Consider the following 24890-nt stretch of genomic DNA (forward strand, 5'->3'; position numbering starts at 1 on the left):
TGGGGGAGGACACAGGAGTGAGGAAACACATTTTGTATAATGAGGGGCTATTTTTGGAACTGCTGGAACAATAATTGAAAAAAAAATTAAAAAGATCTTAAGGACCAGAGAGAGGACAGGTGATGCTGTCAGCAAGAGTTAGGACTTGGCTCCTGAAGATGTGGAAGCCAGGGAAGAATTCTGAGCAGAAAGGATGAATGGAAAGAGGTGGAGACAGTGACCCCACCAGTATTCCCTACCGGTGAAGTGAGGGTAGGCTAACCAGAGCCAGCCAGCCCACTCTATTTGGGGAAGTGGTCTGAACACGGCAGACTCTTATCTGATACAGGCTGTTCTCATTACTCTTCCTGTAGTCAGTCATTGAACAGGTAGGGAAGGCCTGTTGTGTCCCGAGGGTCGGCTGTATTCCAAGAATTAAGAATCGGGCAACACACAAGGACTGGCAAGGTCTGTGCTTTCAGAAGGGGGTTACAGATAGACAAGCAAGGACGTCCAATAACGGCTCTGTGCTGGAAGAGTTCTCACACGCTGCCCTCTCCCAGCTCGACGCTACTTCCTAGTCTCCAGTGGTCTGACTTTGCTTTTCCAAGGAGGCTTTGCTTCTACAAAGATTACTAGAGTAAATAATTAAACCAGTGTGTTGTGTATTTCCAGGGAGCCTTGCCTGAGCAGGGATAGTTAAACCTAGTTTTCCCCAGGACCCAATCAATCTTGATACTTGGTAAGTGAGGGCCATACATTCAAGATGTCATAAATCTAATGTTTTTAGGGAGGTCTCAGACTGCTCCCTGACCATAGTTCCCATGAAGCTAGATCCCCCTCCATTTCCTCTCTTCCCAATGCATATACACAGTCTTTATAAAGACAGCCTATTGAAATTGTGCAGGGTTCCCCAGTACAACATGCACACTTTAAAAACAGGCCTGTCTTTCTGGTGGGTTTTAAACTGAAACCCCGCTTCGCATGCACCTTTTCAGGCAGCTGGGTAGTACATCCTGGCAGCTGCCAAGCATAGCAGAGCCGGGGTGGGGGGTTATGAGGGGAACTGGAGACTGGCACATCACCTTTGGGGGTGTTGGCATGCAAGCCTTTGGTGTTCTTCGCGAGTGCCAAAGGGATGCCAGCCAAGAAGAAGCAAACATTGTATTAAAAGCAGCTGCCGACCCCAGTGGCTTGAAAAGGCAGATTTCTCAGTGTGCCCTGTGGTCTCCCCTAATTTAACACATTTACTCACTGTGGTTTTATTTCAGTTTTCTGTGATAATTTGCACAGGAAAATCCGGTTTTAGGATATTGGTGAAAGCTCCTCTCCCCAGTTTCTTTGAATTACCTGTTAGAATCTGTCCTCTGAGGGACAACTGTTATCAGGGGTGACTAAATTAGGACTTCAGCTCCAAGAGTAATTTTTTTAAAAAAAAATTCTGATTGAGAGAAACACTAATAAAAATTCTAACATTGTTTCTTAAGCAGTTTACACCTTATAAGCTACTTTTCACATTCCTTTGAAAATTATAAACAGAACTGAATGCTAATTTAGTTATCATTTTCTGAGATTCGTAATTGATCGGGCCCACGGATCTTGCAGGCCCATCCCTTCCATTCACCCACAGAAACTTATGTATTGGATACGCTCGAGGCTCTACATATTTTGTTAGAAATAAAGCAGGAAACCAGACAGACTTGTTTGCTACTCTTATGGACCTCCAAGGGGAAGACAGACATTAAACAAATAATTACATACAAGGAGTGTGTTTTTAAAAGGCACTGTAGGGGCAGTCAAGGGCATGACACCCTGGGAGGTAACCTGCGGCTGGGGCAGGGTCAGGAAAGGCCTCTGGTAGGAGGTAGGAAGTGATGTTAAAACTGAGGTCTAGGGGATTAGCAAACAATTTCTCCCAGGTTGAAAAGAACATGGCATGACATGCTGGTATGAAAGGCAGCATGGGAAAGGCGCATGCTCCATACTAAATGAGGGGCTGTGGATGCTGTATGAGGGCGAGTGCCCAGAAGGACACGGAGAGCATTACTAGAGCCAGACTTTTCAGATAAACAGGTGGAGGAGATTGAATAGGGGTCAGATTTTGTTTATTCTCCTCTCTCTTCCCAAGGAAGCAGCCTCCACCTGAAGTTTAAAAAAAGAAAAGGAAACCTTTTCTGCTGATTACTACGGGGTAGGAGTTCACAACAGTTAAGTACTGTTTTTCCAGAGGATAGGAGAGGAAAAAGACGTGAGAGGACTAGCTCAGGTTCACCATCAAGTAGCCAGCGGAGCTAACCTCTGAACATACAGTAGGCACCTCACTTTCCATAACTCCTCATTGTCAAAGCCGGCCCGAGCCTTGCTTTTAACAGTAATATTTATTCAGCTTGGGAAAATGGCAAAGGAGCATTGACTGAGGAATTTGAAATACCTCAGTGGGCAGAATGCCCTAGAGGAATGGACACCATCAGGCAGAAGGCTGCAGTGTGGAGTAGCAAGTACCAAGTGGCTTTGGGGGTCCTAGAGGCATGTTCTTCGGCGAGATGCCCTGAGCTAAATAACCACTGTCTGGCCCAGCCGGTTAATCATTTCCTGACCTTTGTTTTTCCTGCTTGAAGAATTGCTTCATCGGTCTTCCTTCTCCCTTGCTTGCCTTCTGTCACGAGGCTCCTTCACCAGGTAAAACAAAACAAAAAACCAACCCCCCAACTTTAGAGGCTAAGTTTCTGAGAGCCCCAGACATTCTCAAAAAAAAAAAAAAAAAAGTCACAGGCTTTCTCCCTAAAGAAGCTTGTCCTCTCTATCTTTCTAAAGAGAGATCTGGAGCTGGGGTCTAATCCTCCCAGAGTAGGTCTTACTCTCCTTTTCACTGGCAGTAAAAACGGGGGGCCGTAGCAGCAGCGTGGGAGGGTGTTTTGAAGCTTAAACAAGGTATGGTATGCAAAGTGACTGTCTGGGAGACAGTGGTGGGAATCTAACGAATATTACACTGCCTTTTTTTTTTTTTAAATCACCTGGTAACCCGGACCTTGTACAGCAAACCAGATTGTTACTTCTCTCAACTTCGAGAGGGACAGGTATGAGAAGTCTCACAATGGACACGAGATAACAGTGAGTCATAATAGCAGTGCTACACCCAGGTACACCGGCAGTCCTGCGGGCCCAGCCAGGCAGCAGCCAGGTGACGCGCTCAGACTACAGTTAGGAACCCAGAATGGTTCTGAACCGCAACCTGTTACACGAATAGTCAAAACTGTTCTGGGCTCCCTGCAGTCGGCTGGGCCACCGAGGGCCACTCCACAAGCACCCTCGTCTGTTTCTTCCTGTGTAAAATGGGGCTTCAATGCTTGTCGGTTGGAGGGTTGTTCATTTTCTGCACTTTGCAGTATGGCTACATCTTCTCTTTCTAAGCCTCCCAGATTCACTGCAGTAGACGCAGCGGTCCCGACTGGTCTTCCCAGGCGGAGAACCCACACTTGCTGGGGTCCCAGGAAGCTGCCGCCAGTAGCTCGGTGCAGTCGGGAAAGTCACTTTACAGCCCGGTGGGACAATCCTCCCGCGAACGGTGAGAGCCAAGGCCCCGCCCACCGGCTAATACGGAGGCGGGGCGGGCCCTGCCTTGGGGGCGTGACCAGTCTGGTGGGCGGGGCCGCTCGGAGAAGGCGGAAGCTTGCTGTAGCCGGGCGGCGGCAGAACCAGGAGTCCGGATTTTCATTCTCCGGAGCGGGGCGCCGGGATACGGCGGGTGGCAAAACCCGGCGCCCGGAAGCCCTTGCTTTCTTTGACGCAAAGGCTCGGGACGAAGCAGCCACCGTCTGCCCAGCGCCGGGCTAGGAGCGACCCCAGACGGAGCCTCCGAAGTCCCTCCGCCCCACAGCTTCGGCCGTCCCCGCCGCCGTCCTCGTCGCCATGGAGTGTCCGCACCTCAGCTCCAGCGTCTGCATCGCCCCGGACTCAGCCAAGTTCCCCAACGGCTCCCCGTCGTCCTGGTGCTGCAGCGGTGAGTGCGGCCCCGGGGCTGGCCGGCCGCGCACCCGAGGTCCCGGCTCTGGTCCGGGCCTTGCCGTCGAAGGGCCGCGGGCGGGTGGCTCGCGGCCTCGGGGGAGGCTGCGGGGAGCGGGCCGGGCGCGCGGGGTTGAGGGGACGCGGCGCGGCGCGGCGGGCGCGGCGGCGGCTCCTTTGTTTCGCGCGGCCCGACGGCCGGGCCGGCAGAGGAAAGGCCCGCGGGGGCCCGAGGCGAGCGCGCAGCGGTGGGGATGACGCGGCGGCCCGCACCCCGAGCCTCCGCGAACATAAGGGCTGGTCCCGCGTGTGGCGGGTCCTGGTTCGCGGTCCCCCGTGGGCCGGACAGGAAAAGCGCCGCTCTGTGGGCGCAGCTTTGTCTGGACTGCCGGGCGCGCGGGCCCCTTCGGGCTGCGTCTCCCCCGCCCTCCCCCCCGTTCCCACAGGCTCCTGTCTACCTCCCCCCCCCCCCCCCCGCACTCCCTGAGTCGACCGCGCTGGGGGCGGCTGATCTCTGAATCTTGCCTCAGCTTGGGAGGGTGAAGTTTGAGAACCGGCTGAGGGCTCCGAAAGCTCAGGGGAGAAGGCAGCCAGTAGCTGCTGGGGAAGGGGCAGCTCGAGTTTTTTGCCTTTCGAAGATTGTTCCGGGACGGACTTTCGTGTTGGTCAGGAGTGTGTTGGGAACGAGCACACGGTTGTGTGTGCTGTAAAACACTCAGGTTCATGCTACGATTTTGGGTTGCTTAAGTGTTAACTCCTTCTGGCTCCTCGGAAGCCCCGGTGCCCTCTCATTGTCTGCCGGGACTTAAGGTCGGACCGGCCACCCCGCTTTGATTACTTCCTGGTAGGGCCCTGGTGCCTTCGCTGGTCTTTGTTTATGAGCTTTAAGACCGCCCCTGGCAGCGTGAGCTGTAGTTTAAAATGTGGATAGTGAACATCAGGAATCAAGTTTGTTTTCAGTGCCCGAAGACGGTGGTTCAGCTGAGTGAGTGGTTTCTTCTGGGTTGGCCTGGAGCTCGGGAGTTAGACTGCTTTAATACTTTTGACAGGTTACTTCTTCGATATGTGATTGTCTTTGAAGCAAAACATGCGGGGTGGCACAAAGAAAGCTGTCTTCTAGGATTAGAAATAGAAGTAACTGTAGTTTTCCGGAGCTCCAAGACTTGGTGACTTGCTTACCTTTGTAAAAGTCAGGTGTCTTTTTCCTGCATGAAGACTTTAAAAATTAACCAGTTGATTGGTTTCACCGGGCAGTAGTAGCAGTTCCTTTGGTTTGCAAGGCTGGGTCTCTATTATGGCCTGGGGCGACCTAGAATTCGTAATTTTTCTGTCTCAGCCCTTAGAGTGCTGGGATTATAGCATGTGCTACCATGTGGGCCAGTATTGCAGTTCTTTGTGGGAACGCAGGAACTTGTGTAAATGGATTCTTATCTGTAAATGCATTTTTAACAGTGAGTCTTGAGCTTGGAACATAACAAAAGTGTATCACACGTGGACTGGTGGTGTGTTAGCTAATTAGTTATAGCTGAGTTTTACTCGAGAGATTTCACACACACGCACACATGCACACAACCACTAAGAAAAGCATACACCTCACAAGGAATGGGGCACTTCCTCTTGTTCATCTGTGGTCAGCTACAGGGATTCAGAGGTGGCTGTGTCAGAATAACCTGATTCTTTTTCCTCCTATGTAAGATCACATCAAACTTAGAAATGGCTTCATTGTGCACATGCGTCTAAAAAAAGACAAGAATTATGCAAGTGGCAGATATCCTGTCGTGAGTCAGTCTTGCCTCTGTCAGTCAGGGAGTCCATTTGACTGGGGAAAAGAGTTGCTGCAAAGCAGGCCTCTCCCGAGGAATTCAGCGCACTGAAATGAAGCACAACTGGGAGGTTCGTGCTGACAACAGGAAAGAATTAGTAATGGAAGGGTGATCTCTGTCCCGGGCAGAGGGTGGCATCTTTACAGCTACAGCCTCTGACCCTGCTTTGGAAGGGTGGGTCTAATCACTTGCATTTGTAGGACCAATAAAGCTAGTTTCACAACTCTGTGGGTGTTTTCTTCTGTCCAACCCCATTTCATGTGGGCCTTCCATTTTAACCTTTTGGCACCCCTTCATTGGTATAGCCAAGTGTTAAAGGAGTAATCTTGTTCTTGCTTGCCTGTAGTTTCAGTAATTAAATGATTGGCAAATCTGTGATTCCCTTAACTAACTCATTTTCTTGGAGTGTTATGTGTCCTGAGTTTTTTTCGTCAACACTCCAGAATTTATTTGCTTTCAGTAGGCGATTAGAAAGGTAGCTCTGACTGGTGTCGAGTCTGATTAAACTCTTACTGAGGAGGGAGAAAATTCCTGTTTTGGCACCTGGACAATAAAAGTAATGCCCGTGCCTTATTTTCCTTGGGAGCTTGTAGTTATACCCCAGTGATACAGCCAAGCCGATTGCAAAAGATCAACAGCCTGGACTCTAGTGGGCAGTATCTCCTTGGACCAGCACTTCTGTGGCCTTGAGTGTCAGTTTCATTATGTCATCTGGAAAAAGGGCAGTGCTTTGCCATTACTTCTCAAGTCTTTGTTAGGATGAGCAAGATTTTGTGTCTGTGTGTGTGTGTGTGTGAGAGAGAGAGAGACAGAGACAGAGAGAGACACACACAGAGAGACACACACAGAGACACACAGAGACAGAGAAGCTTGAGGAACTGATGCTATGTAATTTATGACATCACAGACTCGAGCATTTTTATAAATAGGACTCTGAAAATTAAAGGTCTAAAGCCACTAAATGGAACCATACAGATTAGCTTTATGATGAATTGTGTTACAAGGAGGTAAGATTAGGGGTTAAGGAGTAGTGATACTAAAGAACTAAGCTGAGCTTCTTAGCCATGGAAGGCACTGTGGTATGTAACTGTATGCTCCAATACTTCAAACAACTTTTGTTTGCAAGATCCCTTTATGGTCTCAACATTTTTCAGAACCCCGATTATTTTGTGGTTTTTATCTATTAATATCACCATATTAGAAATCGACTTAGAACTGTAAATATTTACTGGTTTAATTACAAGTAACAATAACAGACCTAATACTTAACAAATGAAAGTTTATGCAAAACTTTCTCAGAACAAAAATTGAATGGGAAGAGTAGTTTCTTAAGCATTTATGTTTTTGCAACTTTATCTTACTGGAAGACAGCTGAACTCTCACATCTGCTTCTGTATGGAGTCTCTTGAGCTATCACACCTCATGTATTATAGAGAACACTTCACTTTGTGATCTTGAGAGATCGAAAGGAAACATTCGAAGTAATATAGCAACATCTCTTCCTTTTTTTCTGTCGTCCAGTATCCATGAAAATACCTTTGACCTTCTGGATCCCTTGAAAAGGGACCCCTGAGATCTTAAGGTTCAAGAGCCTACTTTGAGATCTCGTAAGTAAAATGGTTAGGGACACCTGTTCTTATCAAACTTGGTGTTACAAAATTAGATAAATTCATGAAGCTGGCAATAGGGATCTATTTGTAGAGACTGAAGTTTCAAGTACGTGGGGTCTGGTGGTCCCTTGTGCTCAAAAGAGGTTAGTTTAACCTAGTTGGAAAGTCAGGAAATTCTCTGGTGTTAGAAGATAAATCCATTTAGTGGTTGAAGATAAATGTTGAAAATAGCAAATCTCCTAATAAGGTAAAACCTGATTTATGCCTAATGTGGCTAAGGGCATTCTGGTTTTAAATTACTAAAGTTTAAATCAAAACTGGGCCAGTCCCTCAAGCCTGTGTTATGTGTCCATACCAGATGTTATTTTCAGAAGCTAGAGGCTTGGGCATTCCTGTTCAACCAGTGACAAAAGACAGGGCTGAAACATGAAGTACTTGCTAGGTGGTGGTGGCAGTGCATACCTTTAATCCTAGCAGGGAGGCAGAGGCCGGCTAGTTCTGAGTCCAGCCTAGTCTACAGAGCTAGTTCCAGGAAAACCAGGACTACACAGAGAAACCCTGTCTCAAAAAACAAAACAAACAAAACAAAAAACAAAAAAAAAACCCAAAACCAACAAACAAAAAAACCCAAAACAAAAACACAAAGTGCTTTAAAAAATACCCTAAACACAATTGTTTTAAAACTAAGGAAAGCCAAGTACCTGAACTTTAGGTTTTCAAAGTACTGTTTGCTTTGGAGCTGTTTTTCTAAAAGTTATGTGGCAGCTCTAAATTTCCAGCGCAGTATCACTTTGTATCACTCTAGTAGAGAAAAAGGAGCGATTGGCTTGGTCTGCAGTTTTGTTTGCAAAGGTTATTGAAAATAAACCTTTATTTTATTTTTTTAAAGGTCCTTTTAGTAGGGTGAGGTGCTGACTAGTTTTTTGTTCATGGTAATAAATTTGTAATGGCTTGATCAGTTTGTGATAAAGGTAAGAAGCCATCTTGGTGGAGTAATGGGTTATTTTGTATCCTCTTTTCTCTCAGCCTACTTTTAAATATGACTAGTTTGTCCCTTGAACTGAATTTTCTAAATAGGATGTTATTTAGTTCATGAGGTTGAATGCATTACTTTTAAGTAGCATCTTGTGGTGTGTTTACTAGATGTCTTCAGTGATATATTCAGAAAATGCTTGCTTGATGAAGTTTTTCATGTAGATATGAAATGATCTCTAACTTCATGTTGAGAATAAATGTAGATGAAGTACATTTACTTCCCAGAATGCTTTTTGTAGCCTTCCCTTCCTAATATGTTAGCCAGTAAACTGAGCTAGATTGTAACCAATTGGCCATTTAAGACCTTGTTAACATAAGAATTTGTAGTCTTCTGACAGTGTGGGCATATACATCGGCAGATGTAAATGTTAGTTTTTGTTTTGTTTTGGTTTTCCGAGAGGTTTCTCTGTTTATCTTTGTCTGTCCTGGAACTGACTCTATAGACCAGGCTGGCCTTGAACTCACAGAGATCCACCTGCCTCTGCCTCCCAAGTTCTGGGATTAAAGGTGTGCACCTCCACGTCCAGCGAATTCGAACTATCTTTCAGTACTGTTTGTAAGGCCTAAGTCTAATTGTCTTAGTTATCACGTTGATAGTGTTCTTCCCTACTCCAGCCCCAGAACCTTAAGCAGGCCCAGCCTGTTCCCACAACGTCTAAAGGATTGGTAGTGGATGTGAAAGCCCTGGAACCCACCACGTGCTCCGTGTGTTTGACAAGGCTGAAGCTGAAAGGTTCTGTTGTGATCAAATGTTATTTTCTAAGCAATATACTGAATATATTAACATTCTGCATGGCCTAAGCAGAGGTAAAGGATGGGCTAGGCGAGGAATTAGAACTTTTTGTTTTCCTGGAATTCATTTACCCTCAAAATAATTATAATCATTCTTTACATTGATATCATTAATAGTAAGATTTTACAACATTCTACTTTTTCCTCATTGAAATTTAGTGTGTGTGTGTGTGTGTGTGTTTGAAGCACTGGAGATTAGAAAATAACTTTCAAGAGTTGTTTCTCTCTTTAGTGATCTCTAAGGTCATAAGGCTTGGTGGCATGTGCCTTTTACCTGCTGAACCATATTGCAGGCTTCCTCATTGGAATTTATGCAGTTTATTTCTGTGCTGGAATATGAAAGATTTGTTTGTGCTCTTTCAAACTAGATTAAGAGATGCTAACAACTTTATAGTATTTGTAGAACAGTTAGCAAAAAATGAATAGTTAGTGGCTAAGTGAGTAATTTAAATTCTTATTTTAAAATTTGAGTCCTCTTCTCTCAGGTAATCGTTTATATTTGGATTTTCCCTTAACATTTTTTCTTTCCTTTTTGAGCACTTCTTCAACATACATCTCTGTTGAAAAAAAAACAGTCTTTAGTTAAGCTGTACTTTCAAACCTCTGTAAATGTGTTTGTTCAGCCCGGGCTTGAGAAGGGATTTGGTTGACAGCTTTGCAGTGGAGAATATGTGTTGTACAGTCTGTCAGTGTTTGCTTTATTCACATCCTTTTCAGACAGGAGCACAAATGCTCTAGGTGTTTTCATAGCACTTTCCTGGACAGATGGCTGAGGAGGAAGTACTTTGATAGATTCTCAGTGGGGGCTGGTACTGGGAGGGTGTGCTTGTGATGAATCTTACCTTGATTGACAGTTGAGAATGCTGAGAATAGTATCAACTACAGTAACAGCTTGTTCATCTTACCTGGATTTGTCTTGTGCCAAGACCTCTCAAGATGCTCTGAGATTTTTATATAACAGTCTGTTTTGGGAATGTGGGTAAGAATAGATACCATTGGGCCTCAAAAGGAATTGGCCAGAACACTGTTCATTGCAGTCTTATCTTGAAATCTGTGGCAATCGTTGAATGAACTTCTTACTTAGAAACTTATAAATATAAACCATGTTTTTAACTACTATGAGTCTGTAGATGTTATTATCTATAGTAATTCCAGGTGTTTTCGCACCTATTAGCTTTTCTGAGTAGGAGGAGAACTGAGAACAACATAAAGTAACTTCAAAGCAGCTTGCTGGTATTTAGTCCTGACTAATTTAATTAACTACCCATCCTTGTAGTTTTCCCTGATGTGTAGATTGTGAAACGAAGACAAAGGTTAGGAGTTGCTTCAGGTGCTGGGGGTATTAAAGGTAGCGCAAAACTTAAACTCAACCACCTTGCAGACTTTTAACTTGTCTGTGTGAGTGAGGTCTTCACTTTGTCATTTAGAAACTTAATGCTTAGTAACTTAAGGGACTTAAAGGGCTCTGGCTGGAGACATGCTTGAAATGAGTTCCTAGGAGTTTTGATATGAGTATGTTTTAAATTCCACTTTTCTTTTTTCGAGACAGGGTTTCTCTGTGTAGCTTTGGTGCTTGTCCTGGAATTCGCTCTGTCGACCAGGCTGGCCTTGAACTCACAGAGATCCACCTGCCTCTGCCTCTGGAGTGCTGGGCTTATAGGCATGCACCACCACTGCCTTGCTTAAATTCTTCATCTTAAAAGTCACTCATTTTAAAATTTGATATTTCACTTCCATGATCCAATTTATTGATTAAAGTACTAGCAAATGGTCATAAAAAATTGGCTGTATAAACAGGAAGAAAATGGCTTTGAAAATCAGCTTCACTCTGTTCAGCTCTCTTTTGTGGGCTGAAATGCATCACACAGACATAACAGCTCCCTCAATATAGGGGCGGGAAAAAAATGCAGTAAGCTTCTGGGTGTTTAAAAATGTGTTTCAGTTCAGTTCCCTTCCTCCTGCTGGTTTCTTTTTATTTCTCATACCGGAGATTTTGGGTGGTGGGGTGTTGTGCCCTGTAGAAACAGAGAGAGATTTCTGAAGCTGTGGAATTTTGCCTTTGCTTCTGGTAGTTCAGAGGTTATCAGAAATCTGATTTTAGGCAATATGTTGATTACTTTTAGTTATAGTCGAAGATTTTCCAGGTGTATTTCCTATAAAAGTTAATTACAGTCTTTAAATTACAGGTCTTAAGACAGATTTTCCCCTTTGGGAGCTACACTGAGAAGCCTGTCTCTGTCTCTGTCTCTCTCTCTCCCTCTCTCTCTGTGTGCGCATACACACACAGATGCATAAAAACCAGGTGAGCTCAGGAGGCAGTTTCAGATTTTGAAAACTGCTGTTGAAACTGAACGTGGACATTCCAAAATTGAATTTGCACTTAAGTGGCTGCCTCAGCTGGATTCTGCACAATAAATTGTAGCTAATTTAATTTTACAAGGTTCTTTGCGAAGGGAATTGGGTGTTTGTTTTTTAAGATAAAACATTTAAAAAGATAATATAGCCAACTGGATTTTATCTGCTTTAGGATGGAGTAGCTATCAATGATGGGTTTTCCATTCTTGAGTAGATACTGTATCTTGTTTTTTTTTTTTTCTTTGTTCCAGCTGGGTTGAAGATAGCCTTTCTTGTCAAAATCTGCTTCCTTGTTTATCTTTGACCTGCCCTCAAGACTTACTTTTGAGAATGTTCTTTTACTGTCTTCTCCTCAAGAAGAGACTGCTATATTCTTGTAGGTTTACTAGAACTAATTGTAAGATCGTATACTGTTTAGCATTCTTGCTGATACCTGAAGTTTCCTTTTTGACTTATTTATTGATTTTTGAGATAGTATTTCAATCTGGCCCTGATCTGTGACAGTACTCCTGCCTCAGTCTCCCAAGTAGCTAGAATTACAGGTATGACCCATCATACCCGGCTGGAATGTTAATACTTTGATAGGTATTGAAGAGCAAAGTACATTTTCAAAGAAACAAATTTCCCTGATGAAATGTTTCCCAGTGGTCATAGACATGTTACAAAGATGTTTCAATATACTAAGTCTATATAGGGAGCAGGAGAGATGGCTCTGTGGTTAAGAGCACTGGCTGCTCTTCCAGAGGACCTGGGTTTTATTCCAGCACCCACCTGGCATCTTACAACTCTCTGTAACTCTTTCCAGGGAATGTGACCCCCCTCTTTTGACCTCCCAGGCACCAGGCATGTACATGATGCACAGGCAAAATACCTAAAATACATGAAATGAACAGAGACTTAAAAAAAAAACCTATATTACATGGAGACCATAGATCAACCATATTATTGATAAAAGAATTTTAAATTTCATTTTCACGTCATAAAATTTCAATTTAGTTAAAATTTGATGTAATTCAAATTAAGTCTTCATGTGGGTTATTCTGGCTGCTAACATACATCAGCGGTCTTTTGTTTTTTGGTATTTCGAGGCAAGGTGTAGGTTTGGAGCTGTCCTGGCATTTGCTCTGTAGACCAGGTTGGTCTAGAACTCACAGAGATCCACCTGCCTCTGCCTCCCTAGTGCTGGGATTAAAGGTGTGCTCCACCACGCCTGGCTAATCATCAGCAATTTTTTAAAAATATTTATTTATTTATTATGTATACAATATTCTGAAGGCCAGAAGAGGGCGCCAGACCTCTTTACAGATGGTTGTGAGCCACCATGTGGTTGCTGGGAATTGAACTCAGGACCTTTGGAAGAGCAGGCAATGCTCTTAACCACTGAGCCATCTCTCCAGCCCTCATCAGCAATTTTTTAAAAAAGGAAATTATAATACAACTAACAGATCAAGCCTCACCTGATGTGTGTAAAGTAGCTATCCACGTTCGACATTTGTTATGAGAAGTTAGTCCTAAGGGCTTACATTCATTGTTTTCATTTATTGATTTTTCAGGAATTTTGTTTGGTTGTTTTAGACTCTCATTTAAAAGTAGTTTTTTTAGGTCTTAAAAGTATTTAATAAGTATATATTTTGGAAGATGGTCAGATTTGAAATGATATCAATCATTATATTAAGAAAAAAATCCAAGTGGGGCAGTGGCGGGACACTAATCCCACCTGTTGGGAGGCAGAGGCAGGCAGATCTCTGAATTCAAGGCCAGCCTGGTCTACAGTGAGTTCCAGGACAGTCTCCAAAGCTACACAGAGAAACCCTGTCTTCAAAAACTGGAAAATATAAATAAATCCAACTTCTGGCTGGACTGTGGTTAATCCCAGAACTTGGGAGGCAGAGGCAGGTGGATTTCTGTGACTTGGAGGCCAGCCTGATTAACAGAGTGAGTTCCAGGACAGGCTTTAAAGAGAAACTCTAAAGCTACACAGAGAAACTCTTGTCTTAAAAAACAAACAAAATCCAACTTTTGGTTTTTGTTAAGTAATAATAGCTATTTCAAAAATTAGTTAATGCCGGGCGGTGGTGGCGCACGCCTTTAATCCCAGCACTCGGGAGGCAGAGGCAGGTGGATCTCTGTGAGTTCGAGGCCAGCCTGGTCTACATAGGGAGTTCCAGGACAGGCTCCAAAACTACAGAGAAACCCTGTCTCGAAAAAACCAAAAAAAAAAAAAAAAAAAAAAAAAAACAAAAATTAGTTAATACTTGAAGAGTTTGCATGTGATTGTTTAATAGAATATTGGGGGACTGGAGAGGTGGCTCAGAGGACCAACCTGTTTTCAGCCCACATTGCAGGACTCAAAACAGCCTGCAACTCCGGCCCCAGGGATCTAATGCCCTCTTCTGGACTCTGAGGACATCTGACTTCCTAAGGGCATAGACACATGTACATAATAAAAAATACAAATCTTTATATAAATTGGAATGTTGTGAGTCTTATTTGGGATCATTCAAATAAATATATGCCCAATTTGTATTTTTTTCTATTTCTTTATAAATGGTCTCATTACTTTTAAAATAATAAAATTTCCCAGCCTATCAGTAAATGTAAGTATGGGAAATTTTTCCCACTTTGTCCTTTCACAATAATCTTTGTTACAAAACCAAAAGAAACTACAAAGAAATGTAAAATGCAGGTTGTTCTCTGAAGAAAGACTCATACTAAAAGGTCTGTAAATTTCAGGGGCTGGGTCAGAGGCTAAGAGCACTCACCGTTCTTCCAGAGGCCTGGGTTCCATTCCTAAAACCCACATGTGGCTCACAACCATCTTTTAGTTCCAAGGGCTTCAATACCTTCTGGCCTCTGAGGATACTTAAATGCATGTGGTACACTGACATACATGCAGGCAAAAACACCTACACACATAAAATATTTTTAAAATGGGTCTGTAAATACCATAATTATTTTGCATACTTATAGGAAGGAGTGCTTCCTAAATATATGTTTTTTTCTTACAATCTGTGTATTTTATGTTGTTTTGAAATAATAATTGTACAGTGCTTACACTGACTTGATTCATTTCTCTTAAAGTATCATTACTATTTAACTATTTTCTTGCTTAGATTGTTGGCAGAGGCATAGAATTTTTGTATCAGATCTTGCTATATTAAATACATAGAAATAGATATTTATGCCAGATTTTCTTAAGTGATTCATGGCTTTTGTTTTCATTCTCTATATATAATCAGCTTCTTAGGGGAAGTTATTTTTGAAACAATTTTAAACTCTTAGTAATTTTTATGTAGCTATTTGAGTCTGGCTTCCCAGATAGGAACGTGTCCAATTTGGACTCTTGATTTAGTAATCTGCTGTGGCTTTAATGGTTTCAATCCCCACTCTCCATTACTGGTTCCCACTTAGGTGGAGACACACACAGGATTTAAGCTGAAGACTGGCAGAGTAGATACAGTCTTACAGATTTTACCCCCCAGAATAGGTCTGAATAGCTCTGAATTGTGATAGAAGGAATGATAACAATTTGTTTAATATGTTACAGTTTTGAGAATGTGGTTTCATACAAATTGTTTTGTTCTATATGGTGTTGAAAACTGATTTTAGAAGTCCCTTTAAAAAATAGAGTAAAATACTTGAGCCATTTGGGCAGTAGGCCTTCTGGATCAGTTTACCTCGATGTGGAAGTCAGCAGGACCAGATGCCCTCTCTTTCCTAGCTCTGTAGGTATCTGGGTTTGTTAGCATATAGATGACAAATTTTGGCCAGCTTTGAAATTATATTTGCTATAGTAGAAAAGGATAAATTAGTGCAAAAGTAATAGGAAGTGAGTAAGTGGCTTGGTTCTAAATGATGAACTGATATTTGAGATTTTATGCTTTGTAATAGATTTAAGCCTTCCCCCCATACCCTTGGTACAGTGCTTGGGATCTGATCCAGGCTCTTGTACACACTGGGCAGGCAGTCTACCCCATTTTGGACAGTTTTAAAATTAAAATATGATTTGGGCAAGTTCATGAATTGATATGACTCTTATACCCTTTTAAAATAATTGTTTTCAGAAAATAATGCACACATACACAGTTGTTGATTAGTAAATCAAAGGATTTTGAATTAGAAAAGCAGTTTCTTTCTCTGTTCTCAGGCCTGCTGTTTGCAGCCATCTTCCAGCTCTGCTCAGTGCACGTGTTCTGTTACCCGAGTACTTGTCAGAACTCACAGCTATTTATCGATGTGAGGCCTTATTCTTGGCCCCCTTTCTGTAGTAAATGAGAACTTTATTGTTTACTATGCTGTTTTTATTGTTTACCTATCTTCACTTCTTAACGTAATTAGATAACAAGTTTTGGTTAATGTAGTGACTAATTTTTCTTTCTTTTTCAATACTTTATTTTTCTTTAGTCATTGTCTGTTTTAAAAATTTTTAACTGTAGACATGTTTTCTTCCAAATGTTCTTATAACTCGGCCAAGGGTGGTGGATGATACTGTGTCACTGCCTCTGTAGCAGGCTAGCTAATTGCCCCTTTCCTGAGACCTATCCAGAACCTTCTGTCCTGTGCTCCCATCTGGGATAATTGGATTCTAGGGTCACTGGGTAGCTTTGCTGTGGTTCCCTTTGTTCTCTTTATGTTAAGTCTCCTGTTGCCAGGTCCAGATTCTTTCTTGGTTTATTCCCTTTTTTTTTCCCTTCAGTATGTTACTTAGGTCTCTTCCCATGGGTGGTTAGTTTTTGACAATTTGCAAGTCTGGCATTTTCGTCCTATCTTTAAAGTGAATACTTTGCTACATGTGGATTATTAGAGAAGAATTCTCTAGTTGAAAGGCATTGTTCCTTTCTTTATTTTTAAGTTTACTTTGTTGCTGTTGGAAATCTGATTCCTTTTTAGTTACATGGTTCAAATACATCCTTTTATTTTTTGCCTAAGTGCTCTGAAAGTTCAGAATGTTACGTCTCTGGATACTTCTCTTTCATTTCTGTTAAATACTAAAGAGACTTTAAAAGATTTTGTTATTACTGTGTGTGCATGTATGATATGTGGGAGGTGCCTGTGTGTGGAGGTTAGAGGACACCTTTGTGGAATTGGTTTTCCTCATTCACATTTATGTAGATTCCAGGGGTGGAACGTGGGTTCCCAGGCTTGCACAAGTGCTTTCACCCTTTGAACCATCTTGCTGGCACTCAGGAGGCTTCAAATTTCATACCCTTAAGTTAAAAGTGTTGCATTGTGTATGTGTGTGAGTGTGTGTGTGTGTGTGTGTGTGTGTGTGAGAGAGAGAGAGAGAGAGAGAGAGAGAGAGAAACAGACAGAGAGAGAGAGAGACAATGTGTGTGTTTTAAATGTGATTCTTTTCTTTACTGAAACTTAGTCCTGTTAGTTTTTTGTCTTTCTGGAACCCTATTAACTGAACACTAGGTAAATTAGATAGAGCTTCTAATTTTCTTAGGGTTTTTTTTTTTGGGGGGGGGGGTGGTTCTGGATGTTTACTTAATATTTTTTCTTCTACTGTTTCTGTTGAATTTTGATAATACTTTTTAATTTTCAAGAGTCTTTTCTTGGGCTGGAGAGATGGTTCAGAAGGTAAGAGCATTGATTGCTCTTCCAGAGGTCCTGAGTTCAATTCCCAGCATCCACATGGTGACTCACAACCATCTAGAATGAGATCTGGTGCCCTCTTCTGGCGTTCTGGCACACATGCAGGCAGAACACTGTGTACATAATAAGTAAATAAATCTTTTTCTTTTTTAAGAGTCCTTTCTTATTCCCTGACCATTCCTTTTAGAAAATCCTGTTTCCATTTTGTAGTATCTTTATCCTTCTAGGGCTCAGAGTTTGTTTTGATGGTTTTCTGTGTTCCCTAAATGATTTTATTTTGGGAGGGGGGGGTTCCCTTTCTCTTTTTTTCCTGGTGTTGGAGATCAAACTTATGGCCTTGTGCATACTAGAGACTCTGTTGTCAGCTACCTACTTAGTAAGAAGTGTACCTGGTGCCCTTGGGTGTCAGAAAGGGCATCAGATATCCTAGATGTAACTGGAGTTGTAGACAACAACGAGCTGCTTTGGTAAGAACAATAGCTGCTCTTCCCGCTGAGCCACCCCAGCTCTACCCTTTGTCTTTTTAAAAATGGTGGCCAGTGAGATGCCTCAGTAGTTAAAAGCAACTGGCCATGAAAGTCTGATGACCAGAATATGATCCTTGGAACCTATAGACAAACACACCTGAGCTGTGACACATCACATTCCATTAATAATAACATAATTCTTTTGGATTGGAGATTTTCTTCTTTTTTTTTTTTAAAGATTTATTTATTTATTATGTATACAACATTCTGCCTCGATGTATGCCCGCACGCCAGAGGAGGGCGCCAGATCTCAGTACAGATGGTTGTGAGCCACCATGTGGTTGCTGGGAATTGAACTCAGGACCTCCGGAAGAGCAGTCAGTGCTCTTAACCTCTGAGCCATCTCTCCAGCCCCGAGATTTTCTTTAAAGATCTGTTTTACCCTTGTCTTTTTATGTAAGAGTAGCGTTGTACGACTCTGTCAATGGATGGACCATCTACATGAGCTTCCCTAAGGGACAGGAAGCAAGTCACCTTCTTTCCTGGAAGCAGACTCAGCATTCTGTATAGAGAGGACTATTGATTTCTGTCTTTCCTGGGGTCTGTCTAGTGTTTTGCCTTTGCATACAGGATGTCTCTCCTGACTCAGTTGTCCTTGACTGCTCACAGACTCCTTAGCTCCAACCTTACTCTCTCTATCCAAGCAATCCTAGTGTGCTGAGCCCCTGTTCACATCTTCACTCTCTTGGTGTGAAGCTTTAGCAGCCTCCTTGGGATTATTAGACTCTATTGAGATTTCTTCTTGACTTAGAGACTCTTTTGTCCCCTTTGTGGCCTCATGAGTTCTCATTATCTTGAAGGTTGTATTTATTTTCAGGTGAGTAGGGTTTTAATTAGGGGAGAAGGCAAGAGGCTGATCTGCTACTTTAGTTGGTTATTCTTTTAGTTGTTTGTTTTTTGGACTTTTGAGGCAGTTTCCCTCTGTGTAGCCCTGGCTGTCCTGGAACTCTGTATATCAGGCTGGCCTCAAACTCAGAGATCTGCCTGCCTCTGCCTCCTGAGGCTGGGATTAAAGGTGTGTGCAACCACTTCCTGGCTCTTCTTTTTATTTTTAATGTGTACTTTGGGCCTTTGGGGTCTTTTCTTTCTGACATTACAAGATGTTCCATGCACATCTTGTACCCAGCCTACCCCAGCCTTGGAATCTGTCATTTCTCCAAGTAGCCCTCATTTGTTTTGGTTGGGAAAATGTTGTAAACTAAGATACCCCAGCAGAAAGATCTAAATAATAGGTATGAATGAATAGGTGCGTCTACCACTGTTGGTGTGTATGTTTCTATTTATCTGAGCATGGGTTCCCATTGACAGCCATGATTTTTTTTCAAAACCATGGTTGCTGGATATGCTGGCTCCCATCATTGGTAGCATGTGTACTCACTTGCTTTATTCTACTGGTACCATTACAAAAGGTACTCTGGTAATTAGAGTTCAGTGGTTGCACAGTTTGTTGTGTCTATACATGAACAATATATAAAGCAGTGTGTTCAAAGTTAGAGCTGGTCACCTTTCCCCTTCCATATACTTATTTGAAGTGCAGCTTTGCTCACTTGTGTGTATTTGATTTTTATTTTAGATTTTCCACCCGATCCTTGCTGCTTTTAGGTCAGATTTTGAGTAAATAGACCATTAACATTGTTTGAAAGGATAAAACTTCTCCCTAAAAAGCTGTTCTAAGTAAGAATTGTCACTGCACAGTCCCTTCCACCCACTCCCCCTTACCTTCTTTGCTGTGGGACAATGGTTTTACCCTGTAAAGATTTGTTTTCTGTACTTGTTTAATAAAATACTGATTGGCCAGTAGCCAGGCAGGAAGTATAGGTGGGGTGACCAGGCAGGAAGTAGAGGCAGGACAATGAGAACAGGAGAATTCTGGGAAGAGGAAAGACTCAGTCTGCTGTTGTCTGACTCACCAATAAAGGTGTACCAAGCTATGTGGTGGACACAGAAAAGAATTATGGGCTAATATAAGAGTTAATAAGAAGCCTGAGCTAATAGGCCAGTCAGTTTATAATTAATGTAGGCCTCTGTGTGTTTATTTGGGACTAAATGGATGTGGGACCTGGTGGGACAGAAACTTTAGTCAACAAATGGCTATGGGACCAGGCAGGATAGAAACCTCAGTCAACACTTCTGGGCGCCAGTTTAATTTCTAATTTGTCCTTTTTGTTGCTTTTTATCAAGTACACAGGTACATAGGAATTCTTACCTTCTTCCTCCACAAGAGCTAGCAAACTAGATATGGCTTCAGTGCCTTGCTTTTTATAATTTAATGTTATATCTTGTATATCACTCCATGTTGTAGGAATTTTTTCTTCCCTTTTTGGTTTGCTTTATGTGATGTGCATGTGTGTGTGGAGGCCAGAGGTCAATGTCAAGTGTTTTCCTTTAACACTTCCCACCTTATATTTTAATTAATTAATTAATATAGTTATTATTGTTTGTATAGGTCTTAGAATAATTTTTTGGGGGGGTCAATTTTCTCCTTCCATTGTGCATTTCAGGGATTGAATTCAGTTCATCAGGTTTGCCATGCAAGTGCTTTTACTTGCTCACCAATTTTGGCAGCCTACCACCTTGTTCTTTGAGACATGATCTTTCTCTGAACTTGGAGCTCAGTGATTGGACTGGACTGACTGGCCAGTGAGCTCCAGGGACCTTCCTGTTTCTTCCTCCACCTCCCCAGTGCTGAGATTACAAGCAAAATTCACCATGCCATTCTGCTGCTGCTTCTCCTCTCCTCCTTTTCTCCTTTTTTTTTTTTTTTTTTTGAGACAGGGTTTCTCTGTGTAACACCCCTGACCGTCCTGGAACTCACTCTGTAGAACATGCTGGTCTTGAACTCAGAGATCTGCCTGCCTCTGCCTCATGAGTGCTCAGATTAAAAGTGCGCCACCACTACCTGGCATGCTCAGCTTTTTAAAATGTGGGTTCTAGTTCTAAACTCAGATTCTCAGGCTTTCAGAGAAAGCACTTTACGCACGGAGTCATTTCCTGGGCCTCATTCCCTACATTCTTTTTCTCTCAATTTCTCTCCCATCCATCCATCCATCCATCCGTCCGTCCGTCCATCTGTCTGCTGATTTATCGTTTTCTAGTGTATTCCCTTTGTGGGTGTGTCGTGGTGAAATTTAGCTGGTCTTCCATGTATGAGACTGTAGGTTGTTTTAGACTATTTTGCAGTTAACAATGATGCTACAACTAACAGCTTTGTAAACGTGTTATTATTATTAATATTTGGCTCCTTTGAGGATGAATAAACATTTAAAATTTTGATTGTGTGATCAGTAATGTGTAAGTGACTTTATAATAATATATGGATATTTGCCTGCCTTGTTATTTTCATCTCCTGTGGTTTGGCTAAAATAGTCAATCAAGGCTGTTGAAGTGAAGTACTTCATTAAATAAAGTTATTTTTTCTGACTGGAAAACCTTGATATCAGTTGGAACTTTTCTTGGGAACTTTCTTAGTTAGGCAGTAATTTCTCATAGGTTTGGGTCAAGGTTCATACTGAGCAGTGGACTGTTGCTAAGGCATGTTCTTGCAAGTGCTGTTACCCCAGACTGCTGAGAGCCAGCTCTTTCTGAGATTTCTTCCTTTTAATTTACATTCGGTTCCTCTGTGTTGACTGTTACCTGGTGCTTCTTTAGGACAAGACAGTTCTGCGTAGGCTAGAAAGAAAGATTTCACCCAGCCCTCTGAGGTGATGGATGACTTCTAATCTCATTCTGACTCATGCAGTGAAACAGGAGAGAAGCCTGCTGCTTTGCTAGTTACCCATATGAAAGATGGGTAGTTCAGCTCCCCACCACAGCTGACTCGAGTGGGTTATGTATATGCTGAGGTAAATGATCTCAGCTTAGGAGCCACTGAGCTCCCACAGCAGATTACCTCTACCTCTGAGAAGGCTTCGGTTTATGTGTATGAACCATACAGTCTTACAGTTTTTTGTGTATGCCCTGACATGTAATAAAGGCTGGAAGGAGACTCGGGTGATAAGGTGCCTGAGGAAGAACTGATCTAGACAGGTTAACCATATCTTAAATCTTTGTGAATTAAAATCACGTGTATTCACTCCTTTGCTAAAATAAAAGTTAGAAATTTAAAACATTTTGAAATGGACTAACTTGTAGCCCCTAACAGATGTTGAAGTATAGGGCAGATCATATGAAGAAGCTAGGTGTGGTTGCACATGCTTCCAGTTTGAGCACGTACGGAGGCTGATACAGCAGAATTGAGTTAAGAGGCCCACTGGAAGACCCTGTCTCGGACAGGAAGGAAAAACATACTTTATTATATTTTCTATCTGAATGTCGACATTTTCATTTTGTTGCTATACTGATATGTGTTCTGACAGTGCCTTAAGAGGAGACTTCAGGCTGGAGAAATGGCCCAGGAGTTAAAGTGCATGTCACACAACCATGAGGCTCTTGAGTTCAGCACCTCAGCACCCACATAAAAGTCTGTTGTGGCAGTGCTGATCTGTAGTCCCAGAATTGGGGTCTGGTGTGGGCCTGAGGCAGAACAAGTCCATGGTGCTCATTGGCCGTGGCTTACCTTAACCAAATTGCTGCAGGTTCAATGGAGACCCTATATAAAAAATGAGATGGAGGGGCTGGTGGTGAAGAGTGCTTGCTGCTCTTCCAAAGAACTGGAATTTGTTTTCCAGCAATAATGTTAGGGAGTACACAAGCACCTGTAAATTCAGCTCTAGACTGTGTGAACCCCTTCTGGCCACTGTGGGCGCCCTCACACATGTGGAGTACTTGTGCATGTGTGCACACACAGGCTCACACATATCTTTAAAAATTGGGCTGGAGAGATGGCTCAGAGGTTAAGAGCACTGACTGCTCTTCCAGAGGTCCTGAGTTCAATTCCCAGCACCCACATGGTGGCTCACAAACACCCTTAATGAGATCTGGTGCCCTCTTCTGGCCTGCAGGGACATATACAGGCAAAACAGTATATACATAATAAATAAATCCTTAAAAAAATCTTTAAAAAAATCATAGAGACCCACATGTTGCTCATACACTTAAAAAACTGAATAGATACCAAGGTATATTTCACTGAATTATATTGGTTAACCAAGATCTAGTATCAGTCCCAAATGCCTCTGAGTTTGCTATATTTTAGTAGTTTTGGTGTTTGTTTTTCTCCAGTCTTTTAAATGTTCTTACATTTTTTATTTTGTATTTATTTATATGTATGAATGTTTTGCCTGCATGTATGTACACCACATATATGTCTGGTGCCCATCGAGGTCAGAAGAGGATATTGGATTTCTTGGAACTGGAGAATAGGGATGGTTATGAACCACCATGCGGATGCTGGGAACCAAACCTAGTCCTCTGCAAGAACAGCAAGTGCTCTCACTAGCTGAGCCATCTCTTCAGCCAAGTACTTACTTAAATGTTTGAGCTGATTACCATCTTACTAAGGTGTTTGAACCTTTTTTTGTTGTCTTTCATGATGTGCTTCTAGATATATTTTATTTCCTAAATATTACAATAGACATGGCTGATTTTAATTATTCTAATACTAAGATAATTTTAACAATTTTGAAATAAACTTACTAAAGTCAGGTTATTTTATTTCATTTAATGTAGCTTTGACTATTTAAGTCAGGCATAGGGATTTCTGAGAGACTTTTGCTGGCCAGTGCTGACTATATATTAGAGATTCTTCTGAAATATATCTGAAAATATGTTTTTAGGGTGGTTTTTTTTTTTTTTGGTTTGTTTGTTTTAGGCAGGACAGGGTTTTTCTGTGTAGCTCTGACTGTCCTAAAATTCATTTTGTAGATCATGAACTCACAGAGCTCTATCTACCTGCTGCCTCCTGAGTGCTCGGATTAAAGGCATGTGCCATCACCGCCTGGCTTGTCCCATAGCCATGTCCCATCTGGTGGTAAACAAGCAGGCTCTGAAACCAACTGTTGTTGTGTTAAAGCAGCAGGATTAAAAATTATTTTTTTGTCAGCTCTAAAATCAATGCTTGGATCATTAGATACAAGACTCTAGTCTGTTTGCTTGGAGTCTACAAAGAAATAGTTAAATTCCTGTAAAGGTAATTGGTCTGTTCCAGAAAGGAAGGGTTCTTTTGTTAGGGTTGGGGGTCATTGATTAAGGCCCAATTCAATCAACGCAAGCAGAAGTTCTGATCACTATGTTTTCTGCTAAGAATTCTAAGAGAAAATTTCTTATCTACTCTCTGCCATGTGACTTGGCACCTTTTCTCAGTATGGCATGTCCACCTTGCTTCTCCCTGCTTCTCCCTGCGACTCCTCAGACTTTGCCCTTCTCCCAGCATTCTCATTTTGGGTCGCCTAACCATATCCTGTTCAGCTGTTGGCCAGTCAGCTTCTTTATTAACCAATGAGAGCAGTACATATTGACAGTGTACAGAAGGATTGTTACACAGCACTTGGGTTTTTTTTTTTTAATGTAATATAGGGAGACATTAGGAGTGATGTGTTGGTAGAGGCTGTTTGTTCATTTCCCGGCTGTCCAGACCAGAAATAATCACACACAGAAACTATATTAATTGCAATACTGTTGGGCCAATAGCTTAAGTGGATTGCTATCTAGCACTTTATCCTAAACGAACCCATGCCCATTAATCTGTGCATCACCAGCCTGGCGGTGGTGGTGCACGCCTTTAATTCCAGCACTCAGGAGGCAGAGGCAGGTGATCTCTGTGAGTTTGAGGCCAACCTGTCTCGAAAAACAAAAACAAAAAAAAATGTGCATCATCATGAGGTTGTAGCCTATCAGCAAAGTTTCAGCAGTCTCTGGCAGAGGTGGTCTGTCTCCTGTGGTGGCTACATGGCTTCTGACTCCATCTTCTCTGTCTCTCTGTCTCTCTGTCTTTCTCTCTCTCTCTCTCTGTCTCTCTCTCTCTCTCTCTCTGTCTCTCTCTCTCTCTCTCTCTCTCTCTCTCTCTATATATATATATATATATATATATATATATATATATATATATATAATTATTCATTCCAGCCTGGCTATATTCTGTTAAGCCATTGGCTGAAAGCAGCTTCTTTATTAACCAATGGCAATAAAACATGGCATATAGAGGGGAATCCTACATCAGTAATGTTTATACTTACTAAGAATTAATCACACTCAGGGCTGGGAACACTGTGACATTGAGCTTTTGAGTATAA

The 24890-nt window shown here is 42.3% G+C and overlaps 1 protein-coding gene across 2 annotated transcripts in view; it reads left to right on the forward strand.

The window, feature by feature from the left end:
• The first annotated feature begins 3665 nt into the window (after positions 1–3665).
• The window catches only part of Usp3 (ubiquitin specific peptidase 3), a 78484-nt gene continuing 57259 nt past the window's right edge, over positions 3666–24890 (forward strand). For both annotated transcript variants that reach the window (XM_041679469.1, XM_041679470.1), the window contains exon 1: positions 3666–3979. In XM_041679469.1, coding sequence (XP_041535403.1) covers positions 3889–3979 — 91 coding nt within the window. In that variant the 5' untranslated portion in view covers positions 3666–3888. The remainder of the gene's footprint in view (positions 3980–24890) is intronic.

Source organism: Microtus oregoni, unplaced genomic scaffold (assembly GCF_018167655.1).
Source record: "Microtus oregoni isolate MIOR12 unplaced genomic scaffold, Mior012 000032F_ref0000030, whole genome shotgun sequence".
Taxonomy (NCBI): Eukaryota; Metazoa; Chordata; class Mammalia; order Rodentia; family Cricetidae; genus Microtus; species Microtus oregoni.